Here is a 22,694-nt window from a genome sequence, read left to right as displayed (position 1 = left end):
GCACCTCTAGGGAGAAATATGCGTATTTGTTATCTTGTGGATAATTATGGAACTAGGAGCATGTTAAGTCGCATTTGAAATGCAGGAACTTTCCCCCTGAACTAGGAACCTCTGCAGGAGGGACCAGGGTATAAATTGTAATCCATGGACAATTTTTTTACAACCAAAATTGTTGACTCTATTTAAAGGCAATCAAATTCATTAGTCACAACACTGATTAGTAACACATTATATAAAAACATCAGTTTATGGTGAGGTGTTTATTCTATTCTTTTGCCAGTAGTGTGTTACCATAAAGTTTGTGCCACATCGATTGCACAATGCCAAAGTTAAGTACAGTTACACAGGCAGCCAGTGGAGACTCCAGTAGGTTAAAGCATCAGAGTGGTAACAACTTTCTCATCTAATTCCTGGCACGAAAGCCAATCAGCATATCAATGAATTTGACAACTTTTGTATTTCTCCTCCAGGCCAACTTCTTCATTGGGACACAGAAGACATCAAACTGTCGTCTCCGGTTTCTGAGCAGAGGAGACGAGCTGTCGGAGAATTCAGAGGTTAAGGTCCAGCTCAGTCTGTGGAACGACACATGGCCGCAGGATCCTGAACCTCACGCACACTGTAGCCCTTGCCCTTTTTATTTCAGTTACTTTCCAAATGTTCCGGTCAGTGCACAGACCAGGCCGTGGGGTGAGGACAGGTCAGTGAAGACACTGGGGACGGCCAAGCACACCTTGGACCAGCATCAGTACTCACAGTGTGTCCCTGAAGTTTGATCAAGGGTTAAATTGACACAGGGAACACACCGGCTGCTGGATCCAGGTTGGGAGGTGATGTTATCCAGTGAATAAACCACCATTTGAGTTGTTCTTCTGACTGTAGTTTCTATTCAAGAATATACCAGAATGGTGTAAAGAGAGATGTGTAAAAGTCCTAAATTTGAAGAAAGCACATCATGAATTCCACTTTTTCTGACGTTTTTGGATAAACCAAGTTGTCTCTTCACCAGTTTAATATCTTATATCTTAATATCCTACATTTCCAGCGTCTGGAGGAGACATAAAATATTTTTGTAAAAAAAGACATTTGAGCTCGAGAGATTTGTACATGAGCTGATATTTAATAACTCTACTCTTTCCTATTGAGGCCCTGAGGACAGAAGGTCTCGATAAAGATGAAGAAAAGATAAACAGTATTTCATTTTAACAGGTGTGATGGAAGGGTAAGTAGATATGTAAATAATTAACAATTAATGAAATCCACGAAAGTGTACAAAGTACAAAAATGGCACAAAATATGTCACAGAAACTTCTCAAGCAACAGTGATAATGATACGCACAGAAAATGTATGTTATATTTATTAATTAAATTTTCCAGTCAAATCAATTTGATATATTTGGACTCTGTCAAACAAGTGTGTTTTCATTCATGATTCATCATCATCTGGATCAAGCAAGAATTTGGTTCCTAACTGGTTCCTAAAAATTCTATTGAATCATGTGCCAGTTAGGAAAGAAGCAGTTTGCACAACTGGTTCTTGCATGAGGCCCAGTTAGTCTGTGTGTGTGTGTGTACTTGGTACTTATATATTTGTGAGGACCATTTTGAACATAGACGTTATGGTGTGAGGACTTTTTTGGGAAAGTGAGGACAATTGGTCCTCACATCTTCAAACGGCTGTTTGAGGGTTAAGACTTGGTTTTAGGGTTAGAATTAGATTTCGGCTAGGGTTAGGGTTAGGGTTAAGGTTAGTGTGTGTGTGTGTGTGTGTGTGTGTGTGTGTGTGTGTGTGTGTGTGTGTGTGTGTGTGTGTGTGGGATTGACTCAAAATAAATGACAGGATAATGTCCTGTGCAACAGATTGGCTAATTCATGTGTTGAATAGTGTTTGGACAACAAGGGAGCTCTATAGGAATTAGATGCACAGACAATGTTTGTTAGTGTGATAGATTTTTGGTAACTCACCCTACTGCAGGTGGATGGACACAGGGACAGGTGAGACTGTCCTCGGCCCCGGATGGTCCCTGTCCCTTTTGTTGCTCAACCTGTGTGTCACCGGTGTGTGTGAAAGCATAATGAGCGGTGCGTGTTCGTCTCCACGCTCCAGTGGACAGGCCGCTTTCACAACAGGCGTGATGGTCTGTGTACTGGATCAACTGTTTTTGCTGCTTGTTATTATTTGTCGTTAATGGTTGACAGATTTTTTAAAATTGAGAACGGACCAGAAAAATGTATGCCAAAGTGGCAACACGTGTGTTTTTTAAGTGTGTGTGCTTACGTGCCTGTTCAGTCTAATGTAATTTGTTGAAAACTTACTTTGACAAAACCCACACTTTGGTTTTTCTGGGCTTAGATTTTGATATTTTTTATTAAATTCAGACAAAAGAGTAACATCAGAAACAGGTATCATCTTCTCTCAGATCTTTTGTTTATCTTTAAGCCAATCTCTTCGGTTTAAAGTTACTAATCTAACCCTCTGTTCCTGTGAGATTGTGTCAAAAATGTTTAGTGTCCGACAACAAATGGCCTCGTTTATTCTGTTAATACCAAAATCTGTTTCTTTGGGGCCTTAAAACCAACACTTGAGTCATTAACTTGTCAGTGGAGATGATGAAGCTGCAGACGGACTGTAATTTATCTGTTTCCACAGGGTTATTAACTCTACCCACACGACACAGCGGCTGGCGCTTTGTACGGCGGAGCGAAGGGCAGCCGAGGTGTGCATCGGCAGAGAGACTTCTCACCCCAGTGGAGGCCGCGGGTTAGAGAGCAGTGTAATCTGCGTGATGACGCCCAGATCAGCAGCAGCAGCAGATAAGACGAACAACCAACAGGTGTTTGATGATGTAGGAACAATAATTTCCATTAATAAAAGATGACAATGATAAACATTCCTATAGGGACCTTAAAAATGTCTCCAGTGATTTATTTTATCTCACCAGTGAACTTTAATCTCTCCCTGCTCCTTAACTCAGGGCATTTTATTTGTCATAATCATATCATATACTTTTAAAAGTTACATAAAGTTTATCATGAAAGTTTTCAGCGAGGAGGAACTTGTACTAACAACACATATCGTGTTTAATAAACTGCTTTGCTGCATTTGGGCTCTGGCTCTAATAGGTTTAAGGCGATCCAGAGTATTACTAATGATCAACCACATTGATACTACACTGACAGATTACACATCTGACCAATAATTGGCTGAGTATCTCGTTGTAAAGCATCATACATATTCACAGAGAAGGTCAGTGGCCTTGGTTTTGTTTACAGAGAAAAGTCCAGATTTCAAACGAGAATAAATTCACTACTTTAATTAATTCCACTTCAGACTCCTGCACCAATATCTGACATCTGTGGATTATAGATAAAAACAACAGCAAACAGAGCAGTTCAAATTAACACTATTTGCAAAGTTCTGATGATGTTTTTGTGTTTAATTAGTTGTGTTGGGGGTTCATAAGGAGTCATCGATCATTTGAATCAATGACTTGAACGGCCGGTTCATTTCCTTATAATTAGAACCATATAACATTTTTCTTTCCAGGAAACTTCAGGTGAATTAACGGTTGCTTTTTAGGAAATTACAGGACACGTTGGGACCTGTGAGATAATTCTACACCTCAACCGAATACAACTGTGAAACACATTGGCAATTTCACATGAATTTGTTTGTATATTGATCGCATTTATTTTGATACTCGAGGTGTATATTTGCTGATAATAAGTTACTTTTTCCAGTATCTATCTATCTATCTATCTATCTATCTATCTATCTATCTGTCTATCTGTCTATCTATCTATCTATCTATCTATCTATCTGTCTATCTATCTATCTATCTATCTATCTATCTATCTATCTATCTATCTATCTGTCTATCTGTCTATCTATCTATCTATCTATCTATCTATCTATCTGTCTATCTGTCTATCTGTCTATCTATCTATCTATCTATCTATCTATCTATCTGTCTATCTATCTATCTATCTATCTATCTATCTATCTATCTATCTATCTATCTATCTATCCATCTATCTATCCATCTATTTATCTATATATCTATCTATCCACATTAGGCTTTAACCTGCATGTTGTCTAAAACTAGAAATTACACCAACACACTTGTACCATATTTGAAAATGAATCCATGAAGCAAGAGGGTTGAACGTTGACAAGTCGTGCAGATTTAATGTTAAAGGATCTTTTTAAGCTGCAGGTAAATTTAACCTGCAAAGAAAATAAAATCCAGGCTCATATATATATATTAAATGCAGCCCACATAACTCATTCTGTTTGCGTTATATAATGTTTACAACAAAATTAATTTAATAACATTTTACTGGGTTTGCTTGAACTTTTAGGTCAAACTGGACACTTTTACCATCTCGCTGCATCAGACTGTGGGAGAGCATCCGTCCGTGTGTGGGATAAACACCGACGGATTCAGCTTTATTGTTGTTTTATTTACAGATGGTTTCAACCAGGCAGAGGTGAAAAGCTAACACCCTGACATCATCCCTAATAACCTCATTCTGCTCTCACATTAATCATTAAGTTCAGTTTGTTTAACTCCTGAGTGAACTGACAGTTTATGGGTTTATTTCTTTTAAATTTGCAAAATAAGATAAACCCATATTGTTTCATTCAGTAATTAAAGGACGGGCCTGAAAGGTTTTATGATGTCAGATAAGAGACAGTCGAGGTAATTTGAGACTTTCAGACTTTTGTCCCACATTTTCAAGCTCAGCCTGTAAATACTGTTGCATGACAGCTTTCACTTCAAGTTAAGATAATAATTGTTTTATTATCATATAACATTATAGGCTATTATTATGGTGATTTACTGCAAATGAAGAGGCTGCTTTTGAAAAGGAGAAAGGTTTTAAAGTTTACTATATTAGCGCCTGACCAATATATCGGTTTGCAGATAATACTGCACGTTATCAGCTTTTAACAGACATATCGGTATCAGTTTATATAGGATATGTTTGCCGAAATACAGAATAAACAATGTTGAAAAGTATATATGTTTATATTTTTAACATTATTATTAACTAAAATGTATATATATAAATATATATATTTATTGTCTTTTTATTTATTCTTTATATTTACATTCATTCATAACAAAGTTTGTGGACAGACTTTAAAAATATTACGCCTCAATTATATTTCTTTGTCAGAACAGTGTTATTATTGCCCACGTGTTTTGTTTATATATATAATAGCTGATGTATTGTATAAAACAATTTCTACTACTATTATCGGTATTGGCATCTGCCCCTTAAATCCATATCAGTCGGGCTGTAAACTGTGTAAAAGCTGTATTAAATGTTTTTCTCTGTGCTCCTGTATAATGTGAGAGATTGGTGTAAAACTAATGAGATTATTAGGCCTCATTAAAGGAAACAAAGCTGAATTAACAGCTACACCTCATCAACATCAACACCTATGATTATCTCATTAGTAAGTAATCATCAACACGGAAATACCAAACAAAACAACGATTCAAGAGCTCAACTACAGAAACAAACCACCATTGCTCTTCTACAAATCCTAATATTGTTTCTAAAAAGGAAACTCGGATATGGAGTAAAAAATCCCTGGTGAACATGTGCAGCTCTGCTTTCTTCAGTGTCTTTAAGGCTTATATACAACTGGGTCCAAAGTCCATCAGAGCTGCGCTGATAAGAGGAGCCAATAAAAGCAGCAGTGCAGCAGTGTAAACACATGTCGGCCTCGGCCCAGCTCAGGCCCTATTCCGTGGATTTACATAAGGCAGCCATCAGCCGGCCCACTCATTACCATGTTTTATATTCCCCAGCTCTCAGAAAGCATCATGGCAAAGTAGCTCCATCCTCCCCTTCAACAGGGAAGTGAAGCAGGTGTCAGCAGCAGTGAACTCCCCACAACACCGGACCACTCAGGAAGGAACTTTTTTAAAACTTTTTACTTTGATTCCTCCATCCCTTGTTTCCCCCTGCTCAGGCGCACGCAGCAGCAGGCCTATATGTTGACTTTTTAATGTTCTCTAAAATGGTATCCAAGCTGACATCCCTGCAGCAGGAGCTCCTCAGCGCCCTGCTGGACTCAGGACTCACCAAGGACGTGCTGATCCAGGCCCTGGACGATCTGGACCCCAGCCCGCCGAGCTTCGGAGTTAAAATGGAGAGCCTGTCCATGTCCCCCGCTCCCGGCAAGATGAGCGGGCCGGACTCCGACTCCAAGCCCGTCTTCCACACGCTCACCAGCGACCACAGCAAGGGCAAGCTGTCCGGGGACGAGGGCTCCGAGGACGGGGACGACTTCGACACGCCGCCGATACTGAAGGAGCTGCAGTCGCTCAACACGGAGGAGGCCGTCGAGCAGAGGGCGGAGGTGGACCGCATGTTGTCGTAAGTTGAAGTTTCTTAAAAAGTCTTAAAGTTTAGTAAACAAAAAAAGTGTAAATAAGCGCTCCGATTTTTTTTTTTTAAATTCCGTTTACGGCGTCTTCCTCTCGTTTTCTTTCTTAACTTTTAAATATTTAAAAATCAACACGATAAATAGCCCAGCCCGTTATAATCCCGAAACACTGCTTTTCTGTCTTTGTTTACAGTTTTAAATTAACCCGCCACGGCTCGGTTTTACGTTCTGGTTACTAATTATCCACACGGATTATTATTTCTTTACCTTTGCAAAATATCAGCTGAACCTAGATCCGTTTATTATCAACTCTCCACCTCCATGATAAAAAACCCAGCCAGGGCATCTGCATGAGGAGCGAGTGGGTGGAAGCCATGGGAATAATAATAATAATAATAATAATAATAATAATAATAATAATAATAATAATAATAATAATAATAATAATAGTAATAATAGTAATAATAACAATACGTTTAGTTTGAGCATTTACTCACGCGTCAATAAACCCATTATAAAAAATCCTAATTCCACACCTCAGCAATTTATTTCTAATGATCTCCACTCGAACCTGTAAAAACTAATATTTGAGGCTCTATCTTCGACCAACAGCAGCGGAGGAATATCAAAACGAACCCACGTGTAGTTAAGTTATTATTAATTTTATTCTATAAATCATCAACTGAAAGATACACAGTGGCGTGTGATTAGAGTCAATGGAGATCTGGTTATTCATTGTCAAAAGTTATAAACTAACATCTCCCACTTAACCCGCAGACTTGGATGTAGGGCTCACGCACATTCTCCAAAACAAACAGACGCGCGGAGATTTGCTATAATTACCGATGTCAGTGTGTCTGAGCCCCGCTGATCTCGGATTGTACGGACCAGCCTCCATATTTCACCTCCGACACCGTTTTCGCTCCGTTTTCCTTTCGTAACGATTCACGTTAAGGGCTGAATTTGCAAGGTAAGAAGGAGTTTTAATGCAAAATGTACACTCGGAGTAACAGCAGTCCATAAAGATGCAAGTACTTTTAATTTCTGTTAAACGAAAAAAACAATTATTTCTCACTGAATTCCACTTTTGAGATTTTGGAGACAAATATTTTATTGTAAAACTCAATTAAAAAAAAAGAACACGTGATTTAAAAGCATGGTTTTTCAAACTAAACTAAAACCATATATTTTTTATGTATAATCCTAACTCCATTTTTATTAGCATCTAGAGACTAATATTTGATTTTAAAACTCAAATAGTATTTTTATTATGAATTAAACAACATGTGATTTAAATGCATTTTGACCTGGATTAAGTAAAACCATATATTTTTTAATCCTTTGTGGAGGGTTACCCAGTTTTATAGTTTTTCCAAAATCTGACAAATACCTTATTACTCATCATCATTTTTTTGTTTGATGATTTGTTCACTTTCTTTGCATTCATATGTTCACCAACGTACGTGCATGGCTTGGAATTTGCAGAGACATAATCGAACTGTTTCCCAGGGCTGAAATCTGAACTCAATACTAAGTCCAAGTTTCTCAACCGGCCTGAATCCACTTGAACTAACCTTTGAAAATATTTACAGCCTATAGAATGGGCTACAATGATAAACGGGGTTGTCTGTGAGGGGACTTATTATTGCACAAGCCCCTTTTAAAGTTGGAGGCCTTGAAAAACAGGGAAGCAAAGAGGAAGGAACAAGTTCATGAGCGCCTGTGTGTTTGTTGAGAATAAGTTTAGATTCATACATTTTATTGTAACAACTTGTATTGTGAATCTTCTTAAACTCATCCCCCTCTGACATGAAGCATTATGTATGTTTTTATATTCATTTAAAAGTGTGACAAGGACCAAAAAGGTGAATATCAGGGGTTTTAGTCTGTGTTGTGTCCCTGTGAGGGCTTGGCTAACTTTAGTGGTGAAATGAGTTGTGTGTTTTCTGCTCCTGAACCCAGAGAGGACCCATGGCGTGCTGCCCGCATGATCAAAGGTTACATGCAGCAGCACAACATCCCCCAACGGGAGGTGGTGGACATCACAGGGCTGAACCAGTCTCACCTCTCCCAGCACCTCAACAAAGGCACGCCCATGAAAACACAGAAGCGAGCGGCCCTCTACACCTGGTATGTCAGGAAACAGCGGGAAATACTGCGACGTAAGTTAATATTTGAGTTTCTCACAGCTTGGCCTGTAATGTGTGGTTGGCAGCAGCGCAGACTTCTATTTGGGTTTCAAACCTGCAGGGATATGAAGTTAGATTGGACGTGTCCTCTTCTTGCTGGGTGACATATGGACCTATATGGACATATGGACCCGCAGCATTTGTCCCTGTGCTAGTTCTTATAAAGCTTGTCATTGTCACATGTCAAAAGGAAAACAAATATCCTTAATGGATTAATGTGTCTAAGGATCTCTTTCTTTGGCTAAAAGACGGCATTGTGAAATAAGTTTTATTGAATGTGCCTCTTCTTGTTTTTCAGAGTTCAACCAGGCAGTGCAAGGTCCTCCTGGCAGCAATATGACAGAAAAAGACAATCAGGATCCGGTGTTTTTCTTCCCAGAGTTCAACCCTACTGGTCCGAACATGGGTCAGCCCGGTGAGGAGGTCGGCAGCGAACCCTCGTGCAAGAAAATGAGACGTAACCGTTTCAAATGGGGGCCCGCGTCCCAGCAAATCCTGTACCAGGCCTACGAGCGACAGAAGAACCCCAGCAAGGAGGAGAGGGAGGCTTTAGTAGAAGAGTGCAACAGGTATAAACATGACTTCCTGCACCTTCCCCAGAAAAATACCTGCCACACGATATCAAACTCACCTTTTCACCTTGTGCGTCTGTTTCCTGCAGAGCGGAGTGTCTTCAGAGAGGGGTCTCCCCGTCGAAAGCGCAGGGCCTCGGCTCTAATCTGGTCACAGAGGTGCGAGTGTACAACTGGTTTGCCAACCGACGCAAGGAGGAAGCCTTCAGGCAGAAGCTGGCGATGGACTCCATCACTGTACCGAGCCACGGCCTCAACCCTCTGCTGTCACTCAGCTCGCCACATCACCCCCAGAACAGCGCTTCACCTCCCAGTAAGACGACGGGCGGCGTTTCTCTGCATGCATTGTTTAAAGAAAATGAAACACTCAGCACAGCTAAAGAGAGAAAATACACGCTAACCTTTTTTTTAAAGAGAAATTTATAGGTGCTTATTCCTAAATTTTGGACAATCGTGCAAAAAGGCGACCTGATTTTGTTTCCCCCATGTGTGAGGCTACACTGTCAGAACAGGCTGATGTGATCAGAGAGGCAGAGAGAGAGGGGACAAGTGATCAATGAGCGTGAGTGAGTGAGCTGAGCAAATGCCATTGTTATTCCGATCTTTGAAAACACTCGGAGAACAATCCACATTGTACCTGTAATCTCCACTCCAAAGTCAGCATGGAGGAGCATGACACAAAGGGCAGCAATCCTGTGACAGGCCAGGGTCAGGCCAGGGTCAGGGAGGGGGGAACAGACACATCCACCTCACCTCCACATAACGCCGTCATTTCCACATTTCCTCCTCCCATGCAGGTTGCTAATGACTCCGCTCACGCAGTCGCCAAAACAAGGAAAAGCAGCGCCGTTGTCGCTCTGACCATTTCACCCCAACCTGATGTTTGCATTTGCAGTAATTAGTATTGACTGAGTCTACCTGGCGTATACGACATAAAAACAAAGCAGTTAGGCTTCACAGAGCATCGCCCCCCCCGCGCCATCACTCACTCCTCCATAAAACTGTGATTTGAGAGAGTCACTCAGGGCCCATTGTTGTCGTCTCGTGTTCGAACACGAGGCGAGCTTTGAAGGGGAAAACAAACTGTTTGCCTTGGCTTGCTCTTTTACCTTCGGATAAACTGGTCCCACTTGGGGATTGTCTGTTTGCTCGAGGTTTTTTTGTTTTAATGCTGTTGCTCAGAACACCTGACCAGACACTGACCTCAGGTTGCGTAGCCGGAGAGGTCAGCGATAAGGCTGTGGAGGAGCGGGGTCGGTGCGCTGCGGAAAATCACTTCGCTCCCCCCAAAATCCCCTCAGCTGGCTGCTTACAAGGTGTCCTGCTGGCATCCTGCCGACAGCATCAGCTGTTTTTCAGTGTCAGCCCCTGGCCTGACAATAATATCCCAGCGGGGCGTCTCATTGCGTTGCTAGGGCACGGCCTGTATTATGCATGCTTAATGGACAATTAAAACCCTTTGCTACTACATCTCCCAGGCCTTTGATAAGGGGCTCCTCTGACTTCTACTCTCTATACTCTACCTTGGCAGGGGGTCCCATTGTCTGTGGTGTATTAGAAGACTGCACTGACTGTAACCAAGGTTCATTTATCTCCGCTGGGCCCGAAGGAGGACTGATTTTAAAGCCTCCCCCCCTCACCTTTATGGGAATTAGTATAGTTGCTGAGGCTGGGCTCAGACTTGGAGCAGCAGGAGCTGTCCACTGGGGTATTGGTTCTTTTCTGGCCAGACAGGACTGATGACCCCTTCTCCGCCTATAGAGAAAGCTTTGGTGACCCCCCTCCTCAAACCATCGCTGCACCTTCAGCCATACAACAGAGGTCACTACTGGGTCACATCAAAGAAACTCCTCTGACTCGGGGAGTTTTTATTGATTTTGTTTCAGTTCATTGGTCCGTTGGTCACAAGTGGATAGACAGTCAAACAGTGTGACGTGCAGTTTTGGCGGTGACCTTTTTCTTTACTTTCAGAAATGAAACTGATCTGAGGGAGATTACATAGTTTCTCAGCAGGCTCATGTGAGCGTGCACCTGTGTTTCCCAACACAATGTTTACCTTCTGTAGTAGAGTGTTTACTGAGCTCAATTAACCCAATCTACCTACGGCGTTTTACTTTGAAGCGTTAATCTCCACTAACATACTGTTAGAATACAGCTTTAACATATTGTACTGCGTTTACAAATTTTAGATTTTCTATGCATAAATAGTTTGAAGTTACTAGAAGTAGTGGTGGAAAGTATCGAAGCTCAAGTGCTGTAGGTATTTCCATTTTATACTGATATATACATGCAGCTTTAATATTATTATTATTATTAGTAGTAGTAGATTCTCTTTACTTGTAAAAGATTTTGCATAAAAAGTATATTGAGCTTATTAAATACTGTGTTCAAGTATTTACAGTTTTTTCATCAGAAAAGTTTTTCAGATTTTACATCTTACAAACTAAAATACATTTCTAATGATTAAACGAGTGATTTTCAACCTCTTGGGCTTGTAACTATACAAAGAAAAATCTCACATGGTTTCATTTCAATAACCGTTTGATGCCCCATAAGGTAAAACTATTAAATAATTTGCAAAAACAGCAGAAATTAAAACAAGTTGCCCTCAAATAATAATAGAAATAGGTCAGAAGAATCATCTCTTGTTAGGAAGTTAAAGTTACTGCTAACCTGTATATAATAAAGTAGTTAAAACTGGCTCCACCTCAAGCAGCTATAAGAGTAAAATACTACTTCCACTCTCACATAGTGACACAGTCCATATCAGTCACAGCGGCCATTTTCTGTTTGACAAGTACTTTTACTTTTGAAACTCAAAACTTCTTGAACTTTCTTTTAATAGGATTTTGGATGCAGAGTACTTTCAGGTTATTGTTTAGGTACTTTTACTCAAGTAAGCAATCAGACTATTTGTTCCACAGCTGGCAATGTGGCAGCTGACGTTGCCGTAAAAACTACAATCGTTGCTTTGTGAGCTGCGTCGTTCTGCACGTTACACAACTAGCAGACTCAGAAGTTCCCGATCGGATACAGTAGTGGGGGGGATGACCGTGGGCTGCGTTGCTTTACGTCACCTCAGGCTGGTTTGAAACAGCAACACACACACATGCAGGGAAAGGACGGCCGAGCTCTGCACTTTCCACTGCTCTGTGCCACAAAGAGGCGACTGGATACGTCCTGCAGAGACCCAGGAGGTCTGTCATATGCAGGGGCACTACAATGACCACTGCCTGGGGTTGGGGAGCCAGGCTTTGATACTACATGGGTCACACAGGGAGATAGAGCCTTTTAAACCTGCTGAAGGTCCCCGCTGCCACTCCCCCTCTGAAGTTCTCACCCTCCTCCTGCTTCCGAAGAGAAATCCCGACAGGGCAAAGTTTCCGTTTTACAGAATCTGCAATCAGGAGCCAGGATTGAAAAGTTTATGAGGATTAACATGTCTAGAAAACCTGCTCTTCCGAGTAACTCTCTACAAACCCAGAGTTTAAAATGTGGAAGTCATCCTTTCTCACTCTGAGGTTCCCTGTAGCTAAAATTACGGCTGAACCCGAAGAAACAAAACCGGCCTGAATAGCATCCTTTTCTCCCCCTGACACTTTAAGAGGCGGCCCAGCCCCGAGATAACTGCCTTTTTATGAGTCCTCTACCATTGTGTGGCAATGGGGGTCATGAGTCCAGTGGAGTGCTTTATTGTTCTGCGACTGTGTTTACAAGGCACGGTGGAGTGTTGTGGGGTTGCGAGTATGCTGCACGAGACAATATGAAGTCTGTGGGCTGTACAAAATGGTGGACGGGCAGTTGAGAGGATGAAATATGGCGTCGTGGCTCTGCTCCTGGCACCGTGGTGTCTGCGTTCGAGGTGTCTGAAGTCAAATTATAGTTTAACATCAGGGAATGTGCTTGTTTAGGCTTTTTTGTCGTCTCTCTGAGAGTTAGATGTAAAGTTTTATATCACTCTCAGGTCTAGCAGTGACCTTAGCTTAGCAGAAACACTGCAATCTGCTCGGGATTCTGTCCAAAATAGAAAACCCAGCTAATTTTTACCAGCATCTCTGAAGGTCTTAATGTAAAATGTTTTATCTTGTTTAGAGCTTCAACGAGTAGCTGTTTAGTCAATAAGGATATTGACAGAAAACTAATTGGCAACTATGTGATAATTGGATAATTGTTTTTAGGAATATTTCAGCAAAAGAGTTTAAAGATTTGTGGTTTTAGCTTCTCACTTGTGAAAGATCTCTGGTTTCTTTTTCTCTTCCGTGAGAGGAAGCTTGACGCTTTTGGGTTTTGGGGCAAAACAAAACAGTTGAAGATGAAATCTGGAGACTAAGATAAACTGAGTTAGACATTTATTCATCATTTTCTTACCTTTATATATTGATTAATCAATATCCAGTGAAATACTGCGTGGGGAATATTTTAATCTTCGGACACAACCAGGCTATTTCCCACCAGTCTCCTTATCTGACTCTAGAAAGCAAATAAATGCATTTCTCAAAATGTGTCCCACACATAGCTCAGGAATCTATACACACATCCAGTCACGGAAATGATTTTCGCTATCAAAATTATTTGCTTTCCCTGACACCTGAAGCAAATATCTGCAAACACATCCTGTTCCAGTTTACAGCAGTGACAAGAAATCAATGCCCCCCCCCCTCCTCCCTGGTCCCATCTTTTTTTTCTTTTTCTCAGAATGAATGTATAGCAGTGGTTCTTGTCGTTGTCTGACCGACCCCAGCGTGTCGCTCGGGCTGTCACACCCGGGTCAGGGCCGCTGGGCTCGGGGAAGATGTGAGATCTGAGTGCAAACAGAGTCTGTCTCTGCACTGTCACTGAGGGAGGGGCGCGCTCGCTGACTGTGTGGGGCTGAGACCACAGGATAAGAATGTGTTTGACATTGCTTGTAATTGTGTAATGTTTACTCTGTTGGTATCAGAGGGGGCCTGCATCGGCAAACAGCCATTTGATTGTCGGCTGTTTGGGAGGTTCGAGCTGCTTCTTCTTCAGGGGCCTCTGAAGAACAACAAGTAGTCTAGACAGGAGATTAAGTGATGGCACTAAAAGACCATTTCACTCAATTTCACTGCGCTGTCACCAATACAAAGAAAATACAGTGAAACTTCCTCATGTGAAGTACATTTACTCAAATACTGTAGTTATGTAGACTTTTTAGGTCTATTTCCTACCGTGTGAGGTCATAATATTGTATTTTGTAGTTACTTATATTTGTAAACAATTTTACTTTAAAACAGCCTACACTAATTTTTATAAAATATGGTTGGATATTTTTATTTAGGTTAAAAAAAGTGCAATTTTCTAATATTTCACAAGAAAAAATGTAAGATTAGACAAAAATCCAACAAATAATATAAATTTGTGAAGCACAACTTCTCCTCCCGTCTCATTAATCTTTAGACCGTGAACCACTGGTCTAAACTATATATAAAGTACTTAAAACTACCTTTACCTTAAGTAGCTACAGACACTGATGCTAAAAATGTATAATGCAATTTAGATATATCAGTCTGTTTTTATTTTCTGATAATACAGAGATGTGGATGCAGGACTTTTACTTGTGACTGTATTTTTGGGGCTTCTTCCATCACTGGTGAAACTTCACATTCACGTTGTTTTGATCACCGTCGGTAGCGTTTGTGTGCTGATCACAGAGTGTGATGGGAGCCCTGCTGTTGTGAGTGCGTGTGCGCAGTGAACGGCCTTGGCTGAGCGACGCAGATAGCGGCGGTGAACGGGTCAGTGTGTTTGTTTGCTCTGTCCTCTCCTGTCTGAGTCAAAGAGCAGGTGAGTGGAGTTGGTTGGAGCGACGGAGGCACGGCTCAGCTCAGCTCACAACGAGGCCAGTGCCGCTATCTCTCTGCCCTATATAACTGTTTGTAATGGAGGCACATGGCAGCCAAGACAAGTGAAACCAACCTCCTCTTTCCCTCTGTCTCTCTTTCAGTGCGTTACAGCCAAGGCCCCGGTGAGGTCACCTCCTCCACGACCATCAGTCACCACAGTAGCAACGGCATGGCCTCCAGCCAGTCGGTGCTCCAACAGGTGTCTCCGGGAGGAATGGACCACAGCCACAGTCTGCTGTCACCTGACGCCAAGATGGTGAGTGAACACACCTGGGCCTCCCTGGCCTCAGATTAGATAAGAGCAGGGCCGCGTGTAGTGTAAACGCACAAAGCAGGTTCTTGAACCTCCTCTCCCAGGGACCAACTGGCGAGAGCCAACAATTAGCACATTGTGCTGCTGTGTTTGGAAGGTGGAGCCGGGGTGGCAGGCCACGGCCGGACTGCCACACAGCCTTCACCAGAGTGCACCAGGCGCGTGCGTCGCTCAGGCAATAAACCTGACAAAGAAACGTTCTGTTCTTATTGATTAAATGCCTCGCAAAGAGGAGCCGCAGGTGGAGCACCGCTTGTTCTGCCAGAGAAATGACACCAACATTTGATTATGCCCCATGTTTCTTTTTTTTTTCTACTCCAGAGTTTCACCCCTCTGCCCTAGTCCAATATTTGATCAGTGACAAGGAAACCTGTGCAAGGGCCCACAGCGTTTGAGTGGTGGTGCAACAGTACTTTGGAAATATGATGTGTATTCTGTCAAAATACAAGAATCCTTAAATTACCCTACAGTACAAAATCCTTCAATCTTTTGTCTTGCTCAGGGTCCCAAAAAGTACACATTATGCAAAGCAGCTGTTGAATGCTTTGTGCTAACTTCCCCGTCACCTCGCAACACTTCTGCCTTTTGGAACAGCTTCATGTGAAATGACCACAACAGTGTAGTGTGCAGCAGGTCAGAGCTGACAGTTTCTTATCTGCTGCAAATAGTCAAATAGACGCAGCCCCACCGAGCGGGAGGATCTGCATCCAGATCGACTACACTGGAAATGTTGCTTTGGATATACTATATCCGTGTGTTTTTTGCAAACAAGCATGCACGTGTTTGCATAAACCGATACGTACAAACACTGTCAGTCTTCTCTGCTGACATTTTTAGTATGATTCTCTTTTTCTTTACCTTTTGTTCCTTATCAGTGTTTGCCTGTGTGCCGTGTGAGAGTGCAGTTACTCAAGTGTAGTGTCACACAAAAGAATCTGAACCATGCCATCGCTTGTTTTTCTCCCAAGCAGACATCTGTTTTACTTTGAAAATGAATTCACGTGTTGTAAGTGAGTGATTGTTGTGTAGTGCTGTGGCTTGAACTATTTCCTGCATCTTTCCACAGATTTCTGTTTCAGGTGGAGGACTTCCTCCAGTCAGCACACTCACAAACATCCACAGTTCCCATCACAGCCATCAGCAGACACAAAACCTCATCATGCCTCTATCTGGAGTCATGGCCATCGCTCAGAGTGAGTCGTCCTTCCCTCCAATACAGGAAGCAAAACTCACTGTGCTTATAATTACAGTGACATGGTCTAACCGACGTTTTGCTGCGTCCCACCAGGTTTAAACTCGTCGCAGTCTCAGTCGGTGCCGGTGATCAACAGCGTGGCGGGCAGCCTCGCAGCGCTGCAGCCGGTCCAGTTCTCCCAGCAGCTCCACAGCCCCCACCAGCAGAGCCTGATGCAGCACTCACCCAGCCACATGGGCCAGCAGCCATTCATGGCCGTCACACACTCACACAGTGAGTATCACTCCTCTACCGTCTTCATGCACAACTCTCTGCTAAGCTTTGTTAATTAGTTATGTCGTGGTTCTCAACTTTTTTGACTTGTGTAAAACAAATAAAGGTCCATAGGGCTGCAATTAACAATTATTTCCCTTATTGATCAATCTGCTGATTCTTTTTTCGATGAACCCTTAAAATGACAGTACAAAGTGGAAGTAACCTGTGATAGTTGCAGCTCTAAATGTGTAATTGCAAACCTTTGCCCCAGTGCTAATGTCTATGAAGTCAGGGTTAGTGTCAGCAGCTCTAGAGGCCTGAAAAACTGTATAATCTTTTAAGAAAAATTTGTAATTGGAGAAAAGGCTTAAAAAGTTAATAGAATTCTCTTTTTTCATCAAGACCCATGAATTATTCCCTGAAACTGTAAAACAAATATTAAAAAGACAAAACAAAAATCTTAAACCAAAATTAAATCCTTGATCCTTTGTCCAGATCCGCTCCAAAATCTAATGGTTTCTCTCCATTCAATAGTTTTAAGAAACCAACAGACAGGGGCAAAAACATAACTTCCTCGTGGAGATAGAAATGCAATTCAAATGAACACTGCTGTTATGATCTATTAGCTTTAATTTTCTCTCCAAGATTCAATGTTGGTGTCTTGCATGGACGCGTCTCTCCTCAAATCGAGTCGAACTAGGATCATTTTCCTAAACTGTCTCCTGCAGCCACTAATATTCAATGTTTTTCATTTATTTCTTTGGCATCTTTAGAGAAGTTGTGTAACTGTAATTTTTGTTCTCTTCTGCAGTGTATTCTCACAAGCAGGAGCCTCCACAATATTCCCATCCGTCACGTTTCCCCTCGGCCATGGTGGTCACGGACGCCAACAGCCTCAGCACCCTCAGCTCCATGTCCTCCGGAAAGACGGTCAGTCCTTTAACCACACAGCTAGATGCACCATCTCACCTCTGTCTGATTGTCACTGCAGATTTCAAATCATTGTGGGGGTGCCTGCATGCAAATTGGCAGTAAATGTGTGATGTTATTGCAGTTTCTTATACATTTTGCCACTGGTGGTACTGCCTCGTTAAAAAGGTGACACTTAAATCTGCACACTCATTTCCTGCTGATACACAAAGATTACCCTCACATTGAGAAAAGATACAATCAAAGCACACACATATATATACACACCTACACACACACACACACTATATCAGAAAACTCGACCATGCCAGGGGAGGAGGAGTGTGTGTTTTATGACTGTGTGCTGACTTGTTTAATCCCTGTCACATTAGGACAATCCTGTAAACAAGATGGTGCAGCTCGGGGGTCTCTCCTGGGTAAATATATTTTATTAGTTCAGTCACACAGATGAATTAAAAACACCAAATATGGCACACAAATCAAATATGTCAAGTAGCCGTGCAACAAGTGTTTCTTTAAAAAAATCTTGTTCGGGGGCTGCTGCTGATGTTCACAGGCTTTCATTTGACCTCAATCTAACAGACGAGACGGACACGTGGAAAGTATATTTCCTCTCACACAGACGTCCAATCAATCACCTGTTCCCTCAGCCCGAACGCCTCCTGATTAACGCGCCCTCCTTTCACTTTCCTCCACTCAGAGTTATCTCCGTGATCAGGAAATGAGCCTCGCTGTTAATCAAAGTTCTCGAGCCTCTTGTGCCGCTTCTTCCCTCCATGCTACAGTGAGGCTGCAGATGGGGATGGGCTGGGTGGGGGTGGATGGTTTCTCTCTTCTTTCTTTCCTTCTTTTTTTTTTTTTTTGGGTAATTACACCTCTTCCTCTTTCCTATACTTCTCCCCTGCGCTCGGTGATCACTGTAGCCTGAAATGTTGACCACGGTGCTTTCACACGCTCAATTTCCCACGCTGAGGCCGAGCGCTCGTACCCGCCGAGCTTTTACTGACAGGCTGATGGGTTGATGGGATGATTCAGGGCCCGGTGCATCCTCTGTGTAGTAAAGCCTGTAACACAAATCTCCTCGAGGCAGTGAAAGAGAAACAGGGTGAAATCAAGTCTCCTGAGACAATCAGCTGTTCACTTTTGCAAAACAATAAATATGTATGTTTGTAAAAGCTGTAACCAGAAGAGGCACTCAGCTCCTTTACCAAAACTATAAAGTAACAATACTAATGCCAAACAGCGAGTGTTGTTAAATTCGAGGAGATTTAATCTTCTGATGGGCTTGTTTAATAAATTTAATTAAGGGTTAGGGTTTTACTTTTAGGGTTTTACTTTTATTGAGAAAATAAGTTTTGATCACTTCATATGTAGAATATATTACCGAGCAAAATAATGACAGCACTAACCAAAAAAAGAAAAAGCTCATATACGGTAACATACACAATAATTCTGCAAAACTAAAACTGTATAGATGCAGGTTTCTGATATTAAATGGACTGTAAATCGAACCGTAGCCTATTTAAGTTCTTTCTGATCATAAATAAATGTTGATGGTATAAAATAGCTTAAAGTGGAATTACTCAAGCCTCAAAATTGCCCAGTACTTAGGTAATAGTACTTGGTTATTTTACGGCACTGGTCTCATCATCACCCTGTGGTCTTTCACAAACCCCTTTTATTTAGAGAGTCGTTAGTTCACAGGCTCTTGCAGGTATTTTCTTATCAGGACTTTATTTGGACGGCTCAGCCCTCAACTCATGACACAACCAGCATCCACTGGCTTTATAACACTCATTGTTTACTGAGAACCCTCTGTTATACCTGAGTCTATTTAGAACTCACCTCTTCTCAGGGCCCGGCATCTAATGACTCAGGTCTTACCTGCAGGTCAGCTTTATCAGGTGAAGCTGTTTGCTGGCCGCAGGGTCACACCCGGGTCACCGGCCTCCACCCATGGAGACGTAAGGAAAAAAGCAAATTCCACAAACAATCTAAAAAAAAGAGAGACGGAGCGTTTGAATGGAAACGAGGCTTTTCAGAGTCAGGACAAGAGGGATGAGGAATGTATTTGGTCAGGTGTGGCACACGAAGGTGTCGGGGGGGATGTATTTACCAGTGTTAGAAAGTATTCAAATAATCTACTCAAGAAAAAGACATAAAAGGCTAATAGGCATACTACACAGTAAAAATACTCTATTACAAGTAAAATGTAAAATCCTAAAACGTTCTATATTTTTGCTATTGTTTGTGTGTCCCTCGATACTTTGTGACTTCCTCACCTTAACTGTGCTCCTCTATCCCAACCACATTTTTTCTACTGATGACGTAACTCTTTAAAAACAGGTCCCAGATACACAAATACAAATATTCTGAATATGTTTGTAAAACATTTGGGCAATATAGAGTTTTTAGCAAACAATAATCAAACAGAAGACAATTGGGAATTTGACGGGGGCTATTTTCTGATGCGGATTAATACACATCTCTGCTCTGCTCTGATATGTGTGAGACTGAGTCAAATTGAACTACAGCTCCTATGTTTAATCTAATGAAGGCACATGGCAACAGATTATAAGATGCACACATTAGACACAGATAATTATGTTTAGATATATTGATTCATTGATGTTTTTTTATGTGATTCATTGACAATCAGAAAGTTTGTGAGATCACACATGATGCAGGCTACATGATGTACAGTAAACCTGTGTTACTGGACAGATTGTATTTATTGTTTTATGTAACACAGACCTGCTTTGTCTGACATTTCTCTCCCTCTCCTCCTCCTCCTCCCGTCCAGTGTCCTCTTCAAGCTTGGTGAGAGCATCCTCGACTTCCTCGGTGCCCGGCAACCGGAGCGCATTTTTCCACCTTCTCACCGCGGTAACCATGACGACTCTTAATAACCGGCAACGGCGCGCTTCGTGATGAGTCAGTCGACAAACAAGAGGAGTGACGGCGACGGCGGGCCAGGCGGCGAAAATGAGAAATGGGGACAGAGAAGAAAAACAAACAACAACCAAAAAAAAAAAAACACAAACCCCACCCCCTCACACTGACCAACCTCACTGGACCTGAAAGTGAAGAGACAGGACTCCCCCCCCCCCTTTCACTGTCGCACACACATGATCAACAAGGATGTATGATTTTAACACAATCTTTGAAAACAGTATTCAATTTTTCATGCCCCTCTTCTCTATTTTTTTTATTTTTAACTGTACAGTCACTACAAAGGAACAAAAAATACCAAGCACCAAAAAAAAACTGCTCATGAACTGTGTGCACCTGACTGAAGGCTCTGGGACAACGTATATTAAGACTTTGATTTAAGGTGGAAACATGAAGATACACTGAGACAGTGATCGGCCTCTGTGAAGGTTTAAGGAGCCAGTGACTTACTGACACACACACACACACACACACACACACAAGTGCCTGGATGTGTGTGCACGTGAGCAGAGCTGTGTGACAATCACAATAACCTGTACCGATGTTGTGCATGCATTTTGACATTCATACTGGGCTTTAAAGGAGTCTTCCATGTTATTCTCTCACATTCAGTTTACTGTGCTAGCATTTAGTGCGCGCCATGAATGCCAAGGACTCATCACTTCAAGTTGTTGTCGATGTGTATACTGTGATTGAAAAATACTTTCTGACAATCTTGACAGGACTATGCAATGTGTCTATAGGCGTCTGCAATGCTTTGTATAGCTGGATTCTGCACACGGCTCCACACACTTGAAATGAATATGCACTATCAGTGAAGTCACCAACAGTTATATTGGAGTGGCCGTGGATAAAGCTGCCTGTTATATAACATAAAAAGCAGATGTAAGAATGCGTGGCAAATATGCACAGTGTAGGCGCAACTTCTATTTGTCACCGCGTCTCTAAACGCTCGCCTGCCATATCTGTAAAAACCTGGTGTTGCCTTGCGGGGGAGGACTGACTCACCCACTTCAAATGTGGCCCTTCCCCTCCATGGAAACCTCTGGCTTTTTGTTTGCACACAGGTTCAGGTGAATTTCAGGAATGGGACTCACCCTCGTCCTCCTCTTCCTCCTCCTCCTCTTCCTCCTCCTCCTCCTCCCACTTCCTGCCAGAATGTGAAGAAATAGGACAAATATTGTTAATAATCTCAAATCACGGAGCAGGACCCCCCCCCCCCCCAGAGAGCGTGGAGTGAAAACATTGACAAGCATTCAGAAGCTAAACAGTCATCTCAGTCTGGTAATTTGTGAAGGGGACATGAAAGAGGATGATGTTGTGACAGCAGCTGCTCTAATCTAACAGGAATCCACAAAGACTGAGAAATGTTGGGGAGAGGAGCAGCTGCTGTGGGTTCGGACGCCCACGCTGACAGTATTAAGGTGTGTTCAGTCAGAAAGCGAAGCAAACTCTCGCCTTGTGCCTTAACATGCAAAGATCTCTTCCTCAAACAGCGTTGCCAGATTTGAGAAATTGGATTTTTAATAGTTTGGCAAACTCTTTGTACCATGACTCATGTTCTTTTCTGTTTGACTGACCATGTCCAGTTGTGTTAGTCCAATGACTTTGCCACGAACAGTTTGCTTTGAGCTCTGTCGGAACACACAGTCATACTCTGGTGGGAATGTTTGAAATAAGGAAAAATATTAGTTTATACTAAAGCTTTCCATGTTATTATGAGAAAAAAACGGCAATTCTGACTATCAACCCCTGCATATCATAATAAGTGTGGCAGATCCAGTCTCCTATTCAATATTAGGTCATTACATTGTTATTATTATTATCTCGGTTGTGACTGTTATAGGCACATCTATTGCCATCTGATCAGACGGCACTCATACTTGTGTGGCAGGACATGATTTTATTCCTCCTAATGTATTATTTTTGTATAAAATTGAAATCAATCATAAATCATTATTTATACTTTCTGAGAAAATGTTGATATTTCAAGTAAAAGTTTTTTTTTCCAAAATGAA

General features: G+C 41.9%; 1 protein-coding gene and 1 long non-coding RNA gene across 2 annotated transcripts in view; one reads left to right on the top strand and one right to left on the bottom strand.

The window, feature by feature from the left end:
* The window catches only part of LOC117773449, a 25,682-nt gene extending 13,688 nt beyond the window's left edge, over positions 1-11,994 (bottom strand). Inside the window, exons 1-2 of the long non-coding RNA XR_004615918.1 lie at positions 11,984-11,994; positions 11,302-11,308 (exon numbers count right to left, since the gene is read on the bottom strand). This is a non-coding gene — a long non-coding RNA (uncharacterized LOC117773449). The remainder of the gene's footprint in view (positions 1-11,301; positions 11,309-11,983) is intronic.
* On the top strand, positions 6,026-22,694 carry hnf1ba (HNF1 homeobox Ba). Its single transcript, XM_034605397.1, has 10 exons — positions 6,026-6,396; positions 8,369-8,568; positions 8,894-9,164; positions 9,257-9,480; positions 15,133-15,287; positions 16,411-16,537; positions 16,633-16,812; positions 17,606-17,724; positions 18,096-18,140; positions 20,528-22,694. The coding sequence occupies exons 1-10, from the start codon at positions 6,026-6,028 to the stop codon at positions 20,546-20,548; spliced, it is 1,713 nt and encodes a 570-aa protein (XP_034461288.1). The 3' UTR covers positions 20,549-22,694.

The sequence above is a fragment of the Hippoglossus hippoglossus genome, chromosome 13, assembly GCF_009819705.1.
Source record: "Hippoglossus hippoglossus isolate fHipHip1 chromosome 13, fHipHip1.pri, whole genome shotgun sequence".
NCBI classification, from domain to species: Eukaryota; Metazoa; Chordata; class Actinopteri; order Pleuronectiformes; family Pleuronectidae; genus Hippoglossus; species Hippoglossus hippoglossus.
Note: the sequence above shows the minus strand (reverse complement) of the source record. Positions and strands in the feature narration are given on the sequence as shown.

Excerpts from the sequence above, each read along its gene's own strand:
- hnf1ba (XM_034605397.1), top strand. The coding sequence starts at position 6,026 with ATGTTCTCTAAAATGGTATCCAAGCTGACATCCCTGCAGCAGGAGCTC. Across the intron at positions 16,538-16,632 it reads AGTCATGGCCATCGCTCAGA|GTTTAAACTCGTCGCAGTCT; the intron begins GTGAGTCGTCCT and ends GCGTCCCACCAG. Across the intron at positions 18,141-20,527 it reads AGCTCGGGGGTCTCTCCTGG|TGTCCTCTTCAAGCTTGGTG; the intron begins GTAAATATATTT and ends CCTCCCGTCCAG.